The sequence below is a fragment of the Silene latifolia genome, chromosome 11 (assembly GCF_048544455.1).
Source record: "Silene latifolia isolate original U9 population chromosome 11, ASM4854445v1, whole genome shotgun sequence".
Lineage (NCBI taxonomy): Eukaryota > Viridiplantae > Streptophyta > Magnoliopsida > Caryophyllales > Caryophyllaceae > Silene > Silene latifolia.
Genome location: NC_133536.1, coordinates 138,683,536 through 138,704,947, shown reverse-complemented (window position 1 = coordinate 138,704,947; position 21,412 = coordinate 138,683,536). Strand labels below are relative to the sequence as shown.

General features: G+C 37.9%; 1 protein-coding gene across 1 annotated transcript in view; it reads right to left on the bottom strand.

Moving 5' to 3' along the window:
• The window catches only part of LOC141614064 (uncharacterized), a 36,625-nt gene extending 24,340 nt beyond the window's left edge, over positions 1-12,285 (bottom strand). The window contains exon 1 of the mRNA XM_074432818.1: positions 12,207-12,285. Within this exon, the coding sequence (XP_074288919.1) occupies positions 12,207-12,285 (79 nt within the window). The remainder of the gene's footprint in view (positions 1-12,206) is intronic.
• Between the last annotated feature and the right edge of the window lie 9,127 nt (positions 12,286-21,412).

Genomic DNA, 21,412 nt, shown 5'->3' with positions numbered 1-21,412 from the left:
ATGACATGAGTGTGTTAGAGATTTAAAATCTCTTTCCGTATGGTTGAGATAAGACCACTTCAAAATTGGCATTTTGAAGGGATATGATGGGAACATATATGGTTTTATCCTAATAACTTGGAAATGCAATTTATATTTCAATTCTTGATAAATTTCGATTGAGAAGTCAAATTCGAAATGTGTAGAATTGAGTGGGAGTTATGAAATTCTCATGTGAAGACATGGAATTTAGTGGGAGCTATCATCCTTAAATGTTTACAACTCATCACTCATTAAAGAATGACGAGCTAATACCTTCTTTTCATAAAGAAGCTTTTGAGTTTTCAATTCTGGATGAAAATGGACAAAGATGAATCCAATTACCTCATGGGATGTTGGATTCGTATTAAAGAGATACACATCGTATCAACATATACATAGGTTATTCATATGAATGAAAATGGGATTACCATTAGCAGTCATGGTAGTTCATTGAACCGAGAACGATTGATCTCATGATTATTAGTGACTAATGTTTCCGCCATTAGAATAATCATGTACATGTCCAATAATGAATCATATGCATGAGAGCATGATGAATGATTTGTGAGCCATAATAGAAACGTCATGAATTCTCGAGTAGAATTCGATGAGCGATTTGATGATTGATTGACGGAATGTTCCATTGTGTGTTAAGAGGTTGCACATATTGTAGAAAATCCGAGCACATATGAGGATTTATGAGAGTCCCAAATATTTCAAGCCTAGAAAGAGAAATGAGAAGTTTTGGAAAGATGCTTGGTTGAATAAGAAGTTATTCAAAAACAATCTTTCCTAGTTAAGCTAGGACTTGCGAGAAGTGCTAAGCTAATAATCTTGTCAATTGTTACAAGATTCTACAAAACATATACCTAGTGCATTGCGTGTGGATGGAATACTTGATCGGTACAAGTTGTATTATTCATCGCAAATTCGTTCGTTATGAGATGATCGATAAGAAAGTTCTTTCAAGTTAAAGAACCAAAACCAAGGTCGAGAACCTTGATGTGTACTTGGTAAGATTCATGCTATGAGAACATGAATGTGAAGGAAATTGCAAGTGTAAGAAGTTTGAACACATGGACACATGGGATGTTAAACTTCTATTGCAATCAATGAGTGTTTACACTTATGATATACATCACAAGGTTGTAATATGATATTGATTGCCCAAGTGTGATGTCGACATTTGTCGTTTGAGTTATTATTAACTCACTTGGAACATTGTTATATCCAAACGGGTTGTAGAGACAATTGAACCCCGTTAAAGTGAACATGGATTAACATTGTCTTTGCCCATAGTTACTTATATGAGGTGACGTCTCGAAGTGACTAGAGTGTGATGCGATTGATGGCAAGTTCAAGTGCCATAGAGTCATGTGGGATGACTAGTCGATCACATAGGCGGACTGTTAGGAACATTTTGTCGGGCCTTATGACCGCTTATAGAGTTATGGCAAATTTATATAGCCTGGTCGTGGCGAGAGCTACTATAGTATTCAAATGAGTCGATTCTTTTGACTAAAGACTATTCGCCTAAGATGGCACAGTTTCAGATTAACTTTGATTTATGTTACTACGACCTTCGTAAATGGGGTCAAATGGGCATATTTTGGGTTATGATGGTGTGGCTAGTCGAAGGGAATGAGTGCGATAGGAATTGTCCACCCCTAGTCGGGGTTATAACAATATCTCGGGGCCACTCGAGGAGTAATGAACTGGAAATGCGTGGCCACGCTCGGATGGTATCCAGTGTGGATAAATCCGGTCAATCAGTTATTCTCCGGATCGAGGAAACCACTCTCGATATGATCACTTGCAAGTACGACCTGAAAGACACCATGCATTGAGTGGGAGATAGTAATAGGACAAGAGAATTGGTGACGCACACTTGTCGAGGACAAGTGGGAGATTGTTGGAATATGTGTCCTCCGACAATAATGCGATCACGATTGTTGATCATGATGATCACATGTTTAAGTCTCATTAAAATGAATACAATTGGGAAGTAATATTATTCTTGTCATTTGGTCAACATATATCGGTAATGATTGGTGACTAGAGTTTGACATTCTTTGTCGTGTGACGGTGGTGATCAGTTGACCCCTAGGTCATACCTAAAGGGCAACCCTCTTAATTGATTATTTAATTAATCGTATAATGTTACGAGTTAATTAAATTACTTGAAAATTGACGGACGATTTTGGAAGTAAAATTTACGTATCATATTGAAATGTGATTAAATAAGATACGGTCCGAGTAATTAAATTGTATAATTACTCGGATGAAATAAATTGTTTAATGTAACAATTAAATTTGAATGAATTGTTATAAATACAATCTGTTGTGATTTATAAATTAGTAAATTTTTTGGCACAAGTAATTATGAAATTACTAAGTCGATTTTTGTATGTGACGTATTTTTATTAATACGTTGATTTTTAATATGTTAAAAATACATAACAAATATATGTGACATATGACATGTAACATATTGACAATTGACAAAATTAATATGGAATCCATATTAACTAAGGGTGCCGAAAATAGGAGGGGATGTTAAGCTAATTAATTGTTTAATTAGTAGCTTAACACAATGATTACCTACATCCTAGCCATGCAACTCTAATTTTCTTGTGAAGATAAAATTGTTCATGCATTGGCTCCCCAAAAAGTCCCCCTTCCACCCGGTTTTTTTTATGTGAAAAACCATCATTGGTTTTTCATATAATTTTACCTATTATTACACTAAAAGAGTTTAGTAATATTCATTCTATTCATTCATCCAAAATACAAGTTTTCTAGAGAAATAAAATCCTCTCTTTATCTCTCATCAAAACCGAAAATATTCAAAGTGTTAACAATATTTTTGGTTCAATTTTCTCATAGATTAATATTATAACTAGTATTTGTAATATTAATTTAATTAAGAGGAGCCTTGGGTATTATGCATAGGGAGAGATCTTACACTTAGATCTTCATTCTTCCATTGGAATAAGCTCAAGAACAAAAGAGAAAGGTGATCTCTTTTGTGCCCAAATAACCGAAATTCAATATGTAAGGACATGATTTCTCCTCTATTCATTTTATTGTTTGCATGCATAAGATCCGTTTTAATTTTATGACAAATTAGTTTAGACATATATGACTATGTTAACATGTATATGAATCTACATTTCCTTCAATGATATGCACACGTCCAGACGTGGCATATGCATTGAGTATGATGAGTCGGTACCAAAATAATCCAGGTGAAACACAATGGATAGTTGTTAAAAACATCTTTAAGTACCTACGGAGGACTAAGGATTGGGTATTGACTTATGGAGGAGATACTAAGCTATGCGCAATCGGTTACGCAGATGCTAGCTTCCAAATAGACCGAGATGATTCAAAATCTCAGTCTGGATTCGTCTTTACTCTTAATGGTGCTGCGGTCAGCTGGAAGAGTTCCAAACAGGATGTTGTAGCAGATTCTACTACTGAATCCGAGTACTATTCGTCTTTACTCTTAATGGTGTCTTTTATATGATGTTTTACACCCTATTTTACACGCATTTCAGAGCTCAATTATGTAGTTTAAAGCTACTATTTGCCCCATTTTCGTCTACTTTCGTATTTTTATGTAATATTTTAGATTTATGCGGAAATGAGTAGATATTGAGCTAAATCCGTCCCCGAGTATCTTGCATTGCATTTGTCATGAAGTATTTACTCAAGGAACGAGCTTAGTGCGCATTTCGAGGCCTGAAAGACAATTTTATGAAGAATTAGAAGCGGACTATCAGCTAGAGCAGTCGATCGACTGGCCTCCATGGTCGATCGACCAACCCACGACTTACAGAAGCTACTGTTCACTACAGTCCAGCCGATCGACCGGTCCCAGTGGTCGATCGACCACACCGCTAATCTGCGTGAATTAAGAGATCGAGAATTAAGAAGCCCGTTGTGTATTAGATTTAAGAAAGAGTGTTACGTTATATTCATATATAACGTAACCTGACATTATTTATCAAGTCTTTTATCAGAAAACTTTAGGGAAATATTAGGGTTTGCATTTAAGTTTAATTATTCAATACAATCGGATTATTCTTTCGTACTTTTCGGTTTCCTCCTATTCCATTCGGTATTCTTCTGCTCTTATTTCAGTTTTATTACTCTACTTGTTCATAGATTAGAATTGCTAGATTAGTTCCCGAAGCCGAAATTATCGTTTTATGTTATTTGTTTGCTTAGTTAATTCGATCATGAATTCAGTAGTTTTATTCGTTGATCTTGTTGTTGTTTTTATCGTAGTCATGAGTAGCTAAATACCCTGTGCTAGGATGTAGGGAATCTGTAGAAGTAGGCGGCATTAGAATAGTAGACCTGAATCGCGCCTTGGTCGATCGACTGGCCTACCTGGTCGATCGACCGGCCACGTGAGATCACTTTCGTTTTAATTAATTAAATTGCTATGTTTGACGAATCGAGTGCACGCGACTAGTTGAATGTTTAGGAATTGACCAACCCAATAAAGATCGAAAGATAGGGAAGGGAGATAGCCTACCTAATTAAGACGACTAAATTAATAAGATCGAGAGATGAGTTAATTTAGCCTTTTTAGTTACTTTTCAGGACGAAAGTTAGTATTAGTGATATTAGGGACCTGTAGCGAGATCAAAAGATGCTACCTGTAAGAATGGACCGAGAGGACTTCTTATTTTCCCGTCTCACGTGTTTGTTTTAGACCTACCTAATATACTGCCGCCGAAACTATAGTGAACCGACCATCTTAGCACTCTTTTAATATTTGTTTTCGTCCGTTTATTTAGTTTACTTTTCTTTTATTGTCTTTAGCTATAGAATAAATCAAATCAAACCCCCACACTTGTTACTTTAAAGACTAAAATCAGACGACTAATAATTGCATCGCCTCCCTAAGGTTCGACCCTGTTACCACTAGCTTCTGTTAGTTTTAGTAGGTATTATAAATTTTATCTTTAGTGCACACACGACAGGCATCAAATTTCGGCGCCGTTGCCGGGGAGGCAATTGTTTAAAATTTTTAGTTGTTTTTAATTTTTAGTCTTTCTATTAGTTTAAGGGACATCTGTTCCTTAAACTATTCTCATATTCTACTTGTAGTTTCTTCTTATACGCATGTCACAGGGTGGTGAATTACTACCGTTCAATCCTGAGATTGAGAAGACTTTACGTGAGTTGAGACGATCATCTAGAGTATTGCCGACAGAGGAAGAGCTGAGTACTCTGTCTAGTTACTACGAGAACGAGCTTTTTGAGGAGGATCCACCTTCATCACCTATTTCTACTTCTTCAGCTGAGACCATCACATCCCCAGACATGGCTGAAGAAGCGAGTATAGCCAGTCACTCTGAGCCGACAGCTGAGAATCTATATAAGGGATTCGCATTACCAGGGACGGACAGAAAATTCGAGCCAAAACCGTCCTATATCAACTTGGTTGAGAGAAACCAATTTGGGGGAGCTGCAAATGAAGATGCAGCTAAGCATATGGAGACTTTTATTGATTATTGTTGTTCCATACCCCCACCAACCGGTGTGACCCAGGACCAGGTGAAGGAGACCATGTTCATATTCTCTCTTCGTGATGCTGCAAGGGAGTGGTACAGAGACCTGGATCGAGTTGCTAACGGGATCACTGATTGGAAGTCGCTGGCCCTGGCATTCTACAAGAAATATTTCTCTGCCTCGAAGACAAATGCCATTAGAGCTCAGATCACGAGCTTTAAACAGGGTCTGGACGAGAATTTTCATGAGGCATGGGTCCGTTTCAAGAAGCTAGTGCGAACTATTCCGCACCATGGGTTTGAGAAGTGGAGCCTATGGAATCAATTTTATAATGGGCTCTATGACGATCAGAGGGCTATCCTGGATGCGGCAGCTAATGGTAGATTCCAGGAGAATGTTGGAGAAACTAAAGGGTGGAAAATTATTGATGATTTGGCCACCCACAAAGCTGAGTATGGAAATTCCAGGGGAAATCAAAGGAGAAGTGTTGAATCCCCTTCTGTAGCCGCATTAGAAGCTCTCATGGCGAGATTTGATAAGTCCGAGTTGGGAGGAGCTTCAAAAGGAGGGATCTATCATGTGAATGCTGTTTTAGACGGTCCTTTCGTCTGCAAGAGATGTGGAGGAGAAGGACATGTTTCACACAACTATCCTAATCCCTATGAGTCTTGTGCTGCCTTTCAATATTATAGGCAGACAAACACTTATTTTGAGCCGAATGTCCATCCGAATTTGAGGTGGAGTAGCCAAAATGTCCTAAATCCGACTCCACCTCCACAGCAGCAGCAGCAGCAGCAGAATTATGTGCCCTCTCAAAAGGAGCAGCAACCATATCAAAAGCCTCCGTATGTTCCTCAGCAGCAGCAGCAGTCCCAAGGATCTGAATTTGCCGAGTTGAAGAATTTGTTGCTGAAAGAGTCTCAAGCAAGAGAGGCCGGGATGAAGATGTTAGAGAGACAAATTGCTCAATTGGCTAGCAAAAGTGCAACTCGAGCTCCGGGACATTTACCGTCGTAGACGGATCAAAAGGAGACCCTTAATGCAATTACTTTGAGGAGTGGGTCTACCCTTGATGGGCCCGCTATGGTCGAGGAAGCTACTGGAAAAGATGAGGCGGAACCGAGCAAGAAGAAGGCTGTAATGAATAATAGCAAGAAAAAGACGATCAGCAGGTATGTTAGTCGATCGACTGACATACCCAGTCGATCGACCGATCCATGAAACATTACGACTCTTGTTCTGTTTCAGACGTCGGTCGATCGATCGACATTCATGGTCGATCGATCGACGACGACGCGAGGGTGAATCTTTTCGTCCTCCAATGCCAAATAACTTGAGGGACCACTTGTTTCGGGGTACGACTACTCCGAAAGTAATGAGGCAAGACCCAAATGTTGATGGGTCAGTTCCGGTTCCGAAATATGACCCGATGACGATTAATGGTTCATTTTTGAGACGGTCTGAAGAGGGGTCAAGCTACAACAAAGAGAAGGTTGTGGATTTTCAGCCTAAGTCCACCGATGCCGGCATGAGAGATTTAGAGGAAAAGGGCTAAGTTACTTCTTTCAGCCCCTTATCCGGAGAGATTGGTGCCGACGAAGGAACAGGTATCATTTAATAAATTTAAAAATGTTATTCGTAGCTTAAACGTACAAGTTCCTTTTCTTGAGTTAGTTAATCAAGTGCGTGCTTACATGAAATTTATGAAGCAACTTTTATCTAAAAAGAAGTCACTTGAAACTGTGCATTCGGTCGCACTAACTGAGGAGTCATGCTCTTATCTGACCCATACTGCACCTCATAAGCTAGAAGACCCAGGTAGCTTTTCAGTCCCATGTAGTATTGGCACCTTTTCTATTGAGAAGGCCTTGTGTGACCTAGGAGCCAGTATTAGTGTCATGCCCTTGAGTCTTGCTAGGAAGTTGAAATTGACTAGGTTTGCAGTCACCAACATGACAGTACAGATGGCTGATCGATCTGCGGTCCAGCCTATAGGAGTCTTAGAAGACATTCCTATGCAAATAGGAAAGTTCTTTTTCCCTGTTGACTTCGTTGTACTAGATATGCCCGAGGATGCCCACATTCCTATCATATTGGGTAGACCATTTCTGCACACTGCTGGTGCAGTTATAGATGTTGGTTCAGGAACTTTGACCTTCAAAGTAAGAAAGCATTCCATTGTCTTTGCCCAGACAGCTAAGAAGAAGGATCCCATGTGGCCAGTCACTTGTAATACGGTTTCTTAAAAGAAATCCTATTTTATGCTTCCTGATATGCCTACCTCTGTGCCTATACCTGTTATAACACCTCCGCCCCAAATTGGGAGAAAATTGGAGGAAGATTCTTCTGTTTTTGATGTTGCAGGAGCTGGTTTGGGGAAGGAAGAGCCGCATGTTGCCCCACCTGTGAAGGAGCCAATCGTTCAAAGAGGCGGTCTAGGATGTCTTAGCTATGGCACAGATGAGGAGCCCGATGAGGAGCCAGTCAAAGTGACGGAGTCCAATTTGGATTCTAATGAGCCGGATGAGGTCATTGATTGGGGAGATGCTGAAGCTGTTGATCCGTTGAGTTCTGCGGATGTTGGAGTTGAGAAGAGTGCAGCTGAGGAGATGGGCACTGTAGAGGCTTCTTCTTGCGGCCAGAAGCCCAGCAAGTGGCCATTCTGTGGCCGTTCTTGATCAACTATTAGTTGATCGAATGCTTTACAAACATTTTATTTGCTTTCGTTAAATTTTTTTTTCCTTTTTAGTGCTTTTGTGTGCGCGAGACTTCGCATTTTAATAAGTTTGCTTAGGATTTTATATACTTTAGACTGTCACTTTGGGTTTTGCGCAATTTTGGGCGCGTTATTGTGTGTATTTGTCGGTTTATAGACCTTGATAGCTCAATTTATTGAGCTAATTCGACGAAATCAGAACTTACAGCAGTATTGCGATCGATCGGCGCGATATGGTCGATCGATCGAGCGCTCTGATTCAGGAGCTCTGTTCTGTTCACCTTGGTCGATCGACTGGACGATGTGGTCGATCGACCATAATTCGCTGCTGTACTTGTTTTCGATCATTCCCCTTCTGTGTTTGGTCGATTTGCGGAATTGAGGGAGTCTTTTCTCCACTTTATTCTCCGACTCGTTTCTTTTTTCTTCCGTTTCTTTATTTTACACATAATTTTGCGTTTAATGAATTGTTTTCTCGGATAATGCGCGGTACTTTTGTTTGTCTTTTCAGGTACCTATGGTAGCACTGTTGGCTACTGAAACCTCCTAGCTCACGCTGGTTTGGGGAGGTTTCCTTTTGTTGCGCTTAAAGTCTTGTGAGTTTCTGAGTCCTTACTTCATGTCTTGTTTAGTTAATTTCACGCAAATTCCCGTTTTCCTTTTACTTCATTACATGATTTTGCACAATGGGGACATTGTGCGATTTGGTTTGGGGAAGGGTTTTGCATTGCATTTCATTTGCTTGCATTCACGTTTTCATTTTGTCTTGCATTGTTGTTTATTTTCTCTTATATATACAGAAAATTCAAAAAAAAAAAATTGAAGAAAAATTCAAAAAATGCACGTTTATTTTAGCATATAGGTTGAGTCGGAACGCTAGTATTTCAATGATGACATTGCATTTTCAGCTGTTTCTGCCTAAGCCTTGCTAATTGACATGTTATTAGTAGAATTATTTGCATAGTCTACGAGTTTTCGTTAAATTTCTTGCTGGCCTTGAGACTTGACTTTGATTTTCGGCAAGCTACATCATTTTCTGAGGTTTAGAGCTTATAACTGGTATCATTCATGACCGGTTTATCTATGTTTGTGAGTAGTACTCCTTATAAGACATGTTACATAAATTTGCATAAATATGAACTTAATCTGCTTAATACCTGTATGCATTCGGTTTCGTGGTTAGTTGACACATGTGGAAGAGGTTTCCTTTATTCATTTAGCCCATAAGCTCCGCACTGCCAAAAACAGCCTTTTTGTCCCGTTATTACATCCTACATTTAGCCTGCCCTTGTCAAGCTAGTAGTTTAGTTTTGGGGATTGTTACTTTGTTTTTGGTAGCTAATGCTCATTTCGAGATGTCGTTGGGAAGATGAAAAAGGAAGGAAATGGAAAAGAAAGAAAAAAAAAAGAAGAAAAAATAACTCGAAAAAAAAAATTGTGTGATGTACTGTAGAGGGCGGTCGATCGACTGCCCATCTTGGTCGATCGACCGAAGCCCGAGAAGAAAAGAAAATCAAATAACATATTCAAAGTCTTTATTAAATGGCGATTTTTGCTCCAATGTTGCATTCATATCTTATGGGGAGTTGATTTTATCGGAGATTGTGAGATTTGTGCTTGCTATTAGGCCCGTTCTATTGTTTAGTCTTGAGCAAGAAGTTGGATGTTGTTATAATTTGGTTCCCTTAGTTACTAGCTTGGCTTTTAACTCTGTTTTTATCCAAATTTACTTTAGCCTCTTCTTACCCATACCTCACATATCCATATTTACCTCGGCATGTGTCATGGTCATTTGTTTGGTTGGAATGCATATGTACGGTTGTAGAGATCATTTTCATATTAGATTGCAGGCATGTTCTTATAGGTCGTAGTTAGGTGAGTGTCACTACAAAATGAATTCTTTCTATCTTATACATTATTCACCTGTGTTTATGAGTGATATGAGCGACCCGTGAGAGTCCGATATGATAAGTCTCTACAGTTGACGGTTCAGCAGTTTTTAACGACTACATAACTCGTTTGCATGATTCACATTGCTAATTGATTGTTAGTTGTTGCATTAAAATTGGTTTAGGCTTTACAGTTTGCATTTCGCTCTGAGTTTGAACTCTTTCCATTAGGTTTTAGGATCGAGTCTAGTTCCTGCTTGAGGATAAGCAAGGGTTTGGTTTGGGGAAGTTTGATGCGTGTCTTTTATATGATGTTTTACACCCTATTTTACACGCATTTCAGAGCTCAATTATGTAGTTTAAAGCTACTATTTACCCCATTTTCGTCTACTTTCGTATTTTTATGTAATATTGCAGATTTATGCGGAAATGAGTAGATATTGAGCTAAATCCGTCCCCGAGTATCTTGTATTGCATTTGACATGAAGTATTTACTCAAGGAACGAGCTTGGTGCGCATTTCGAGGCCTGAAAGACAATTTTATGAAGAATTAGAAGCGGACTATCAGCTAGAGCAGTCGATCGACTGGCCTCCATGGTCGATCGACCAACCCACGACTTACAGAAGCTACTGTTCACTGCAGTCCAGTCGATCGACCGGTCCCAGTGGTCGATCGACCACACCGCTAATCTGCGTGAATTAAGAGATCGAGAATTAAGAAGCCCGTTGTGTATTAGGTTTAAGAAAGAGTGTTACGTTATATTCATATAACGTAACCTGACATTATTCAGTTTTTATCAAGTCTTTTATCAGAAAACTTTAGGGAAATATTAGGGTTTGCATTTAAGTTTAATTATTCAATACAATCGGATTATTGATTTACTTTCTTTCGTACTTTTCGGTTTCCTCCTATTCCATTCGGTATTCTTCTGCTCTTATTTCAGTTTTATTACTCTACTTGTTCATAGATTAGAATTGCTAGATTAGTTCCCGAAGCCGAAATTATCGTTTTATGTTATTTGTTTGCTTAGTTATTTCGATCATGAATTCAGTAGTTTTATTCGTTGATCTTGTTGTTGTTTTATCGTAGTCATGAGTAGCTAAATACCTTGTGCTAGGATGTAGGGAATCTGTAGAAGTAGGCGGCATTAGAATAGTAGACCCGAATCGCGCCTTGGTCGATCGATTGGCCTATCTGGTCGATCGACCGGCCACGTGAGATCACCTTCGTTTTAATTAATTAAATTGCTATGTTTGACGAATCGAGTGCACGCGACTAGTTGAATGTTTAGGAATTGACCGACCCAATAAAGATCGAAAGATAGGGAAGGGAAATAGCCTACCTAATTAAGACCACTAAATTAATAAGATCGAGAGATGAGTTAATTTAGCCTTTTTAGTCACTTTTCAGGACGAAAGTTAGTATAAGTGATATTAGGGACCTGTAGCGAGATCGAAAGATGCTACCTGTAAGAATGGACCGAGAGGACTTCTTATTTTCCCGTCTCATATGTTTGTTTTAGACCTACCTAATATACTGCCGCCGAAACTATAGTGAACCGACCATCTTAGCACCCTTTTAATATTTGTTTTCATCCGTTTATTTAGTTTTCTTTTCTTTTATTGTCTTTACCTATAGAACAAATCAAATCAAACCCCCACACTTGTTACTTTAAAGACTAAAATCAGACGACTAATAATTGCATCGCCTCCCCGTGGTTCGACCCTGTTACTACTAGCTTCTGTTAGTTTTAATAGGTATTATAAATTTTATCTTTGGTGCACACAACGACAGGCATCAGCAGATGTTGAGCTGATTGTTCTAAAACTTTTAAAGTAATAACAGATGGATGCCAAAGCACCCAAATGCGTCCATTTGGATGAGAATCATTATTATTAGCCATAGAGAATCTAGAAAACTTATTATTCCAAATAAAACTACTAGTAGAATCCTTAACATGTGTTTCAATAATGGCCCCACAGTCCACTTTATTAGCCAAGAAGTACTCTAACAGTTCTTGCTATTTTATTGGGTCATTTAGACCTCTAACATTCCATGCTGAGATTATCATGAGAAACTGGTCCTCCACCAGGATCCCCATTTGATTCCTGAACTGGTTCAATCACCATAGTATTAAATAGTACTTGAGAAGTCCCAACAGGTTCTTCTTAAAGCACCTAAAATCTATTATCCAGATTTGTAGCTATAATTTCCTTCCTTGGAATTATCCTAGTTTTGGAGTGGTTAGGTTGAAACCCATCCACATCCAAATGTTGAGCAGGAGGTGTGTGTGTTGGCTTATCCATTGCAGAGACAGGCTTTGCAGTGTCCACTACAGTAGTAGTTTTTTCAGTGGTAGGCTGCTTTTTCCTATATTCCATTCTAGGTTTCACTATTCCACATCTATCATTGGTATGCCCTATCTTCTTACATTTAGTACAGAAATATGGCAACCACTCATAGACTAATTTTTGAAGGACCTCCCCCCTGTAAGGAGTGCTGAGTTGGATAGCCTTAGGTAATTCCTGGGATAGATCCACATCAACAAGGATTCGTGCAAAGGCCAATTTACTTTTGTTGGTTGTATGCTCATCAGCACAAATAGGGTTACCCACAACACTTGCAACTTTGTTAAGTGCAGTTTGTGACCAGAAACAAGGATCAAGCCGAGGAAATAGCACCCTGACTGGAACATGAATCACATTTAATTCCTCCACTACTGTAGGAGACCAGGGCTTAAAAACCATAGGGTATCCATTCATGTTCCAAACATCAGACCTTACTTTCTCCATATCCTCAGTACTGGCAAAACGAAAGTAGTACCAGCCTTTAGCAAAGTAGAGGATTTCAGGTGTAGTGATATGAGACCAAGATTTAATAACCAGGCTTTGTATTTGAGCCAAAGTAGAGGACCTACCCATCACAGTACCTACAAGAGTAGTTTTCCAGTAGTCCAATTCATCAACAATATCATCCTGTTCTATCACAACCACAGAATTTTCTGGGGTTTTCACATAAGAGAGATTCATCCCTTTCGAACTGGTTTTCAAAACATTAGAGTAGGACTTTTTAGGGTTTACCTCAGAAGCAATTTTCCCCCATTTGCAGGGTTCCCAGTCGGTGTAGGTCGAGTAGCAGTAGTAGAGCTGCTAGCAAGAGTCTCTTGGGCAACAGTAGTCGGAGTAGTAGTCGGCACAGGGATCGGAATAGAATCCGATAAAGGTTCAGTAGCAGGAAGCGCCTCCACCCCCGCATCCACCACAACAGGTTTCGTTGCAGCAGTTTTTGGAGGCCCAGAGGATTTGGGCGGCCGGCCTCTGGCCATTGTGAGCCACCCTCGTCAGATCGTGAATCGTAAAACCAATCGCGATTAGAGAGGATTTCGTAGAGAGAGAAAGAAGAGTTATTATTATTATTATTATTATTATTATTATTATTATTATTATTATTATTATTATTATTATTATTATTATTATTATTAATATTATTATTATTATTATCAATACTACTCGAGCACTGCGATCCCAACATATCAATACACGACCCATCTCACAGCCCAATATCCAATTCCCGACTCACTTATTATTTTATTATTAATTATCGTCTTATTTGCAATTATTAATATAAATGCCTTTTAATTAATTATTTGAATTACATATTTTATTCTTATAAATACTTATCAAATTACGGGGTATTATAGTTGTAAACTTACTCAGTTATCCTCTTTACTATATCGTCAGAGGGTTTACCTTCGCGAGAGTCAATCCAGTACACTGTTTTTGTTTCCACTTGGATTGACAGTAGAACCCAATGCTTCCTATTTAATTTGGGACATTGAATTTGTTGGAATATGTATCCTTCGACAATAATGCGATCACAACTGTCGATCATGATGATCACATGTTTAAGTCTCATTTTAAGAATACATGTGGGAAGTAATATTTTACTGTCAACTGGTCCACACATATCGGTAATGATTGGCTGACTAGAGTTTGACATTACTGTCGTGCGACGGTGGTGATGAGTTGATCCTCTTAGGTCATACCTAAAGGGTAACACTCTGAATTGAATATTTAATTGGTCGTATGACGATACGAGTCAATTAAATTGCTCAAAATTGACGGACGATTTTGGGAGTAATATTTACATGTCTCGTTGTAATCTGATTAAATTAGACACGGTCTAAGTAATCGAATTGTTTTACTGCTTAGATAAAATTATTGTTTACGGAAACAATTGAACTGAATGAATAATTTATCATAAATACAAGATGTTGTAATTTATAATTGGTAAAGTATTTTGGTACAAGTAATTGTGAATTACTAAGTCGATTTTGTACATGACGTATTTTATTAATACGTTGATTTTTAATACGTTAAAAATACATGACATTTTTACATGACTTCTGACATGTGACAAATTGACAAATTGACAAAGATAAAATGGTCCATTTTATCTTAAATGGACCGAAATAAGTGGTGTATTAGGCTAAATATTGTGTTGATTAATTTTAGTGGAACACATAATCATTTACCTAATTGCTAGCCATGCAAACCTAGTTGTTTTTGTGAAGAGTAACTTGATCATGCATTGGCCAACACCACCCCACCCTACCCGGTTTTGTCATAGAGAAAAGCCAAGGGTTTTTCTCTAAAATTTGTCTAATATACACTATATGCATTCTAGTGTATTATTCATTCTAACATCATCTAAAATATAGAGTTTTAGAGAGATAAATTACTTCTTCTTCTCCATTCTCTTAAACCGAAAATTAAGAGACAAAAAACAATATTTTTGGGTCAATTTTATTCAAAATTAATATTGTTCTAGTATCAATAATATTAATTTTACTAAGAGGTTATCTTGGGTATTATTCCTTGGGAGGGATTCTATACTTGAATCCTTTGTTCATCCATATTAGGAGAGCTCAAGAACAAGTGAGTAGGAGAACTCACTTGTGCCCAATAATCCGAAATTTCCAATGTAAGAATGATGATTTCTTCACTATATTTACTTATGTTTGCATGCATAAGATCTAATTAATTTTATGACTAAATTAAATGGAACATATAAGAATATGTCGAGTATTATGAGATATAGATTTCTAACAAGCGGTATCATGAGTCTTAGGTTGTTTGCATGCAAATCGGTTATAGTTTTTCCGAGTTATACGATTAACAAATAAAACTTATAAATTTGTGTTTATTATGATATATCACGAAATCAATTATGCATGTTAAATTTTATGGTCCTAAAATGTATTTAGGATATTTTGGTTAATTTATGGATTTTTATTGTTCATTTTATATAATAATGGCATTGAAATGTGATTTTATGATAAAAATGTCATTTTCGGACTAAAATTAGCTAAACTTCGTTTTTTCCAGTGGTTTTTGGATATTTTTTCACATATATTATATTTAGATGACCTGTAAATGTTCATAATTTTATGAGTTCTTATGCTCGAAATATGGATTTTTCATGATAAAATCGAATTTAAATGATAAAATAGGTTAATATGAGTAATATTTCGAATCTGGTCATAGAAATTTAGTATGTTGTCAGATGAAATTTTACAATATGTGTGTAAAATAATTGGCTATAATAAAGTCTTTATGCATGATTTATGAATTTTTGATGAAAAATAACATAAATAGTGACTTTAATTAGTGAAAATTGCTAAAACATACTTCATGGCTAAGGAAAAACGTCACATGTTGCATTTTATCATATATTTCAGATCTAAAAGTGAAAAGTTAATAAATATAATTTTTCTCATATTTTTTATGGTTGTTATTGATAAATCCGATAAACCGCAGCATTGTTTTTCCTTGATAATTTTTGAAATTTTTAACCTAAGTTTTTGAACATTATGAGTGTCATGGTATTTATTTTCAGAATGTTCATGAGTTTAAATTTGAAATTTCAAATTTATTTGAAATTTTTATGATTTATTTGAAGTTTATGGCTTTTATTGTAATTTTAAGTCCTTTTATGAACAATATTAAGAAATATAAGTTAATTATTGTCAAATGTTAGTGGAGACTAATTTTGAGTCCTAAGATGGTTAAAGTAATTAAATAATACATAAATATGATTTTATGTAATTTATTGTGATTTTAAAAGGTTGAATCACGCAAATCCGTAAAAACCGATTAATATACGATATTGGCTCCTTAAAGGCGATTTAGCATAAAATTGGGCATGTTCATACATATTATAATGCTGCATTTTATTTATGATTGTCATAATTTTATTTTATGTAATTTTTGAATTATGTAATTTTACTTAGTATGGCCTTAGTTTTTTAATTGATATTACCCGAAATGTATGGGAATATCGATTCGGTTGTAATTTATTGTGATCTCGTATCACCGTTTTGTAATTTAATATATTTATTTTATTTTAATTACAAATGTATAATAGGAAATTATGTAATTTGTTATGTAATTTATTTATTCCGAAGTTCCTTGAAGACGGTGTCACTCGAGAAGGCGATCCATTAGAGACGGTGTTACCTCGAGATGCGTGCCAAAACCGAAGTTCAAGGGACCAATGGAGTTGGTTTCCGAATTTGTAATAGTTTATTAGATTTACTTTTTTTAGGAAGGCCATACTAGGATTTAATTTATGCTTTGCATTTTATTTATATGTCGCATGCATCGCTAAATCGCCATAACTAAAACATGCATCATCTTTTAATCGAGTTTATCGACCGTGTCAATTATAATTATCGTAGTTGACCGCTTTAGTTCACTTAAAATGTGATAGATAATAAATTGACATGACCTCTCGCTAAAATAAACAATTGAGACTTAGCCTTACCAAAAAGTAGAAACCATGAAAACCTATTTCGTGAGGGAGTGCACTCGGCCACACCGGGGTACAAACCTTGTTACGTAGGGGAAGTGGGTGATAAATGTCTATCCACCGAATTCATGTTGATAAGGGATGAATCGGCTACACCGTGCCCAAGTTAATGTGGATTTGGATCATGGACACATTTATTCGAAATTTGGGTTGAACTCAACAAAAGTATTGATAAGGGATGAATCGGCTACACCGTGCCCTTGTCGGATGTGTTTTGGGCTAAAGATAAATGTTAATGTAATTTTTATCGACCAAGAGTTCTAAAAGTATAATTGATTAAAGCGTTAATCCACCGAGTTATATTGATAAGGGATGAATCGGCCACACCGTGCCCAAGTTAATATAAATTTGGATCTTGGAATCATTTATCAAGTTGGGTAGAGGTCACTAGATAAATGCAATAAAACTTGTTTAAATTAATTTTTACGAGTATTATTATTTAGAAAATGACATATGTTTTATTCCTTCAATTTCGTTTTGTAGATCGCATCTATTTCTCATAACAAATGGCCACTCCAAACACCAACGCCACACCTCTCACTAATACTTCATGGCTCCGATCCTTCATGGATCGTTGTAAACTTGAAAAGAATGGGTCAAATTTCTCCGATTGGGATGCCCAACTCAAATTAGCCGCCCAAGGTGACGACAAGCTTCGTTACCTCACCGAGGCCTCTCCACCCGAACCTAATGCTAGGTCGAGTGCCGCTACTAGGGAAGCATATGAGGCTTACCACAAGGAGTCCGCTGCAATGAAAAATGTGTTGATTTTTGCGATGGAAGCGGATCTCCAAAGGAGAGTCTTTAAAATGGGCACCGCTAATGAAATCTATTCCAAGCTTGTGACAATGTTTTCACAAACTCCGAGGATCGTCCAATATGAGGTGGCCACGGCATTCTTTGATCTCGACTTTAAGGAGGGCCAAAAGGTTAGCCCTCACGTGCTCAAATTGATGGAGCTAGTCGAGACTTTGAAGATTCAAAAGGTTGAAATCCCCAAAGAGCTCATTGTAGATAGGATTCTACACTCCTTATCCAAAGTCAAGACATATGTTCAATTCCGGGTGAATTTTAACATGCAAGACAAGGACGTGTCTCTTGAATAGTTGCACAAGTTACTTGTGCAAGCCGAAAGAGACATGGGGTTAAATGTTAACCCACCTAAGGATGTGCTTAACATAAGCACCAAGAGCAAGGGGAAGTTCAAAAAGAAAGGGGAGAAGGGTAAGAAGCAAGCTCCCACTTTCACCAAGGCTAAGACTTTTGAAGCTAGCACTTCCAAGACCAAGAAGGGTCCTCTTGACAAATGCCATTATTGTAATGGTGTTGGACATTGGAAGAGGAATTGTTCCAAGTATCTTGGTGACATCAAGGCTGGAAAGATCACTCCAGTAGGTAAATGACTATCCTTTCTTTTATGTTTCTAATTCAACTATGGTATTGTGATACAAAGTTGTGATAATGTATCCCCTTTTTATTGTAAATAGGGCCTCCACCAAGCAGGGACAAGGGAAAGGAAAAGCAAGCTTGAGAAACCATCAAGAAGCTAGGAGTAGCTTCCATGAAGCTTGGCTTTTTATTGTCTTATTTTAATTTATGTTTCGGATTTTTAGAACCTTTTGATTTCCGTGTTCGACATGGAAATGTTTGATCCTTTCTAAACAATTGTTGTATTTTGGATTATGGTGGCTTGGTTTGCAACCCAAGTCACCCGTTTTATCGTATTTTTTCTTGTTCTAAAAATTCGTCTATATATGCTTGCACATAGAAACATATGATCATCCACTTAAAGTGATCTAATAGACAACTATAATGATGGGATTCATTATATGTCCACAAGCTTAAGGCTTGTGTATGATCAATTATAAAATGATGATTTGAGTTGATGAACTTTCTTAAAGGAATGTCTGTAATACTACGTATTTATGAGTCTCTGGGTACTCTATCGAGTAGGCCTTACTCTGTCGAGTAAGGGTGAGTTGCAGTTTAAAATAGTTTCTGACCTGTTGGGTACTCGATCGAGTAATGTAGATACTCGATCGAGTAAGGGGGCACTCGATCGAGTACCTTGGCTACTCGATCGAGTAGCCGGTTTAGGGGGGATGATTTCTCGGGTTTTGTTAATAATGCGATTAGAGTATATATTACTCCCGTCATTGTTCTTTAAACACTTTTTAAAACCTAATCACTGTGAGAAGAGAAATCAAACTACGTCATTCGCTTTAATTGCATTGTTGACAAATCCCGGAGCTTGGAAGGTCGGATTTTACCTTTCTTTATACCGTTGTGATCCTTGCGTCGAGGGTAAGACCTATATACCGTTTTTATAATATTTCCTTAAAGTTAGTTAAACCCTAATTTAGGGATTTGGGGGTTTTGTTGTTTTGTATTATTGGTAGTGATTATATATTTGTATGTTAGGAGGAAGATTCGTAGAGGAAGCGTTTTGATATCAGCTGTGAGATCGTCTGATTGTGTTGTGCTTTCCAGGTAGGGTTTCCCTACTCAGTATTAGTCCCATAATGCATTGTTGGTGTTGTGCAGTTGCTGATTATTATCGTATTGGTTTTATGACGGTTGTTGATTGATTGTTGTTGATGGTTGTGATTGTTTGTCTCTGGTTCTCGAGATGCGTTCTCGGCTGAGTGGAGTCACTTGCGGGAGTGGCTTCACGCCCTAGTTTTGCCCTCTGTGGAACACGCTACGGGAGGGGATGTGCACATTAATGGAACAGGGTTATCGTTCGGTATGATGAGCGGGGATTTGGTGGGTACGGCTGCGGTCCCCCACTGGCAGGGCTGGTCCAGTGGACAGTCGGTGACGGAGATTGATTGGAGTGGGTGATTGTGTGTGACTGTTTGAGGTGTGTTGTTTACTGTACTGTTGATTATATAAATTGTGTGATTAGTATCGACCCGTTTAATGTTTTAAAACGTGGTGATCCATTCGGGGATGGTGAGCGATTATTGAGCGGTATGAGTCGAAATCTTTGGGATAGCTGGGATGTGCCACGATCTGATGATAGAAGTCTTCCGCTGTAGCTAGTAGTTTAATAAACATTTCAGTTAACTGATTAGACAGTTGGTTTGAGAACTGTATTCGTATTTTGATTTTGGTTTTGAGATTGTAACCTTTCGCAAAAGTATTTCTATTTAAATGTTGTTTCACTATTGTTTATTTGATTATCATTGCCTCGGGTAACCGAGATGGTAGCATCCTTATACCTGGGTGGTCCTGGTAAGGCACTTGGAGTATGGGGGTGTTACAAAATGGTATCAGAGCGACGATCCTGAAACCCGTAACCAATGAATCCAATGAATATAGGGAGTCAATTAAAATGAACCCGGGGTAAAGGTTGTAGGAGCTAATGCAAAGGCTTGGGAGACGTCCTAAAGTCGCGAAATCGCCCTACAATTTTGAACCGGTCACATGGGGGGTGTATGTCAAGGTCGTATGTGTTGTTTGTTAGCTTGTGTGTGGATGTGATGAAGTATGTTGTAATTGTTGGATGTTTGGAGTCGGAGGTTGAGTTTGTGAATGAAAGGTTGATGAAGTATATAGAATTGTTGTTTGAACATGAAGCATGTTGGATGTTTACTATGTGGCGTTTGATAACATGATATAATCGTTTTGTTGATCGTATGAAAAGCTTGGTAGAATCGCATGCTTAACTATAGTATAATGTTGAGTATATAAAGTTGTGTAGTATGTTGGGATATGATATAGCATGCGGGTAGCATATTCGAGTTAGCGTGACTCGATCGAGTGGGTCTGACTCGATCGAGTTGGTAATTGACGTTTTTGCAACCAGAATCGTGTTTTTGGGCACTCGATCGAGTACCTCTGGCACTCGATCGAGTAGGGGGTCACTCGACTGGCTACTCGGTCGAGTATGTTAGAGATCAGAAGGTCTGTTTGGGTTCTGATGTCGAGGCACTCGATCGAGTATGGTGGGCACTCGATCGAGTATCCTCTTACTCGATCGAGTAGGGTTCGACACTCGATTGAGTGTGTTCTGGGCAGTCCGCTTTCGTGTTTTGAGGTTTTAGTGCGTATGTTTATGTCTACCCTTTCTTATATAGTTTCAAGATGCCGCCCAAGAGAAACGCTTATTATGCGAGAGCTGAGACCAGGAACATAGATGATGTCGTTAAGATGTTGGAGCATCAAGATGCTCTTACAGAGGCCTTAAAGAAAGTGGGAAAGGACAAGGAGGTTGATCACTCTAAGATCAGTCTCTACATAGCGAGGTTCAACCCAAAAGAGTACAAGGGGACCGGGGAACCAAACCTTCTTGACAACTGGCATCGTGAGATGGAGAATATACTAGACCTGGTTCATTGTCCTGATGAGATGAGAGTAGAGCAAGCTGCGTTCTACCTGAGG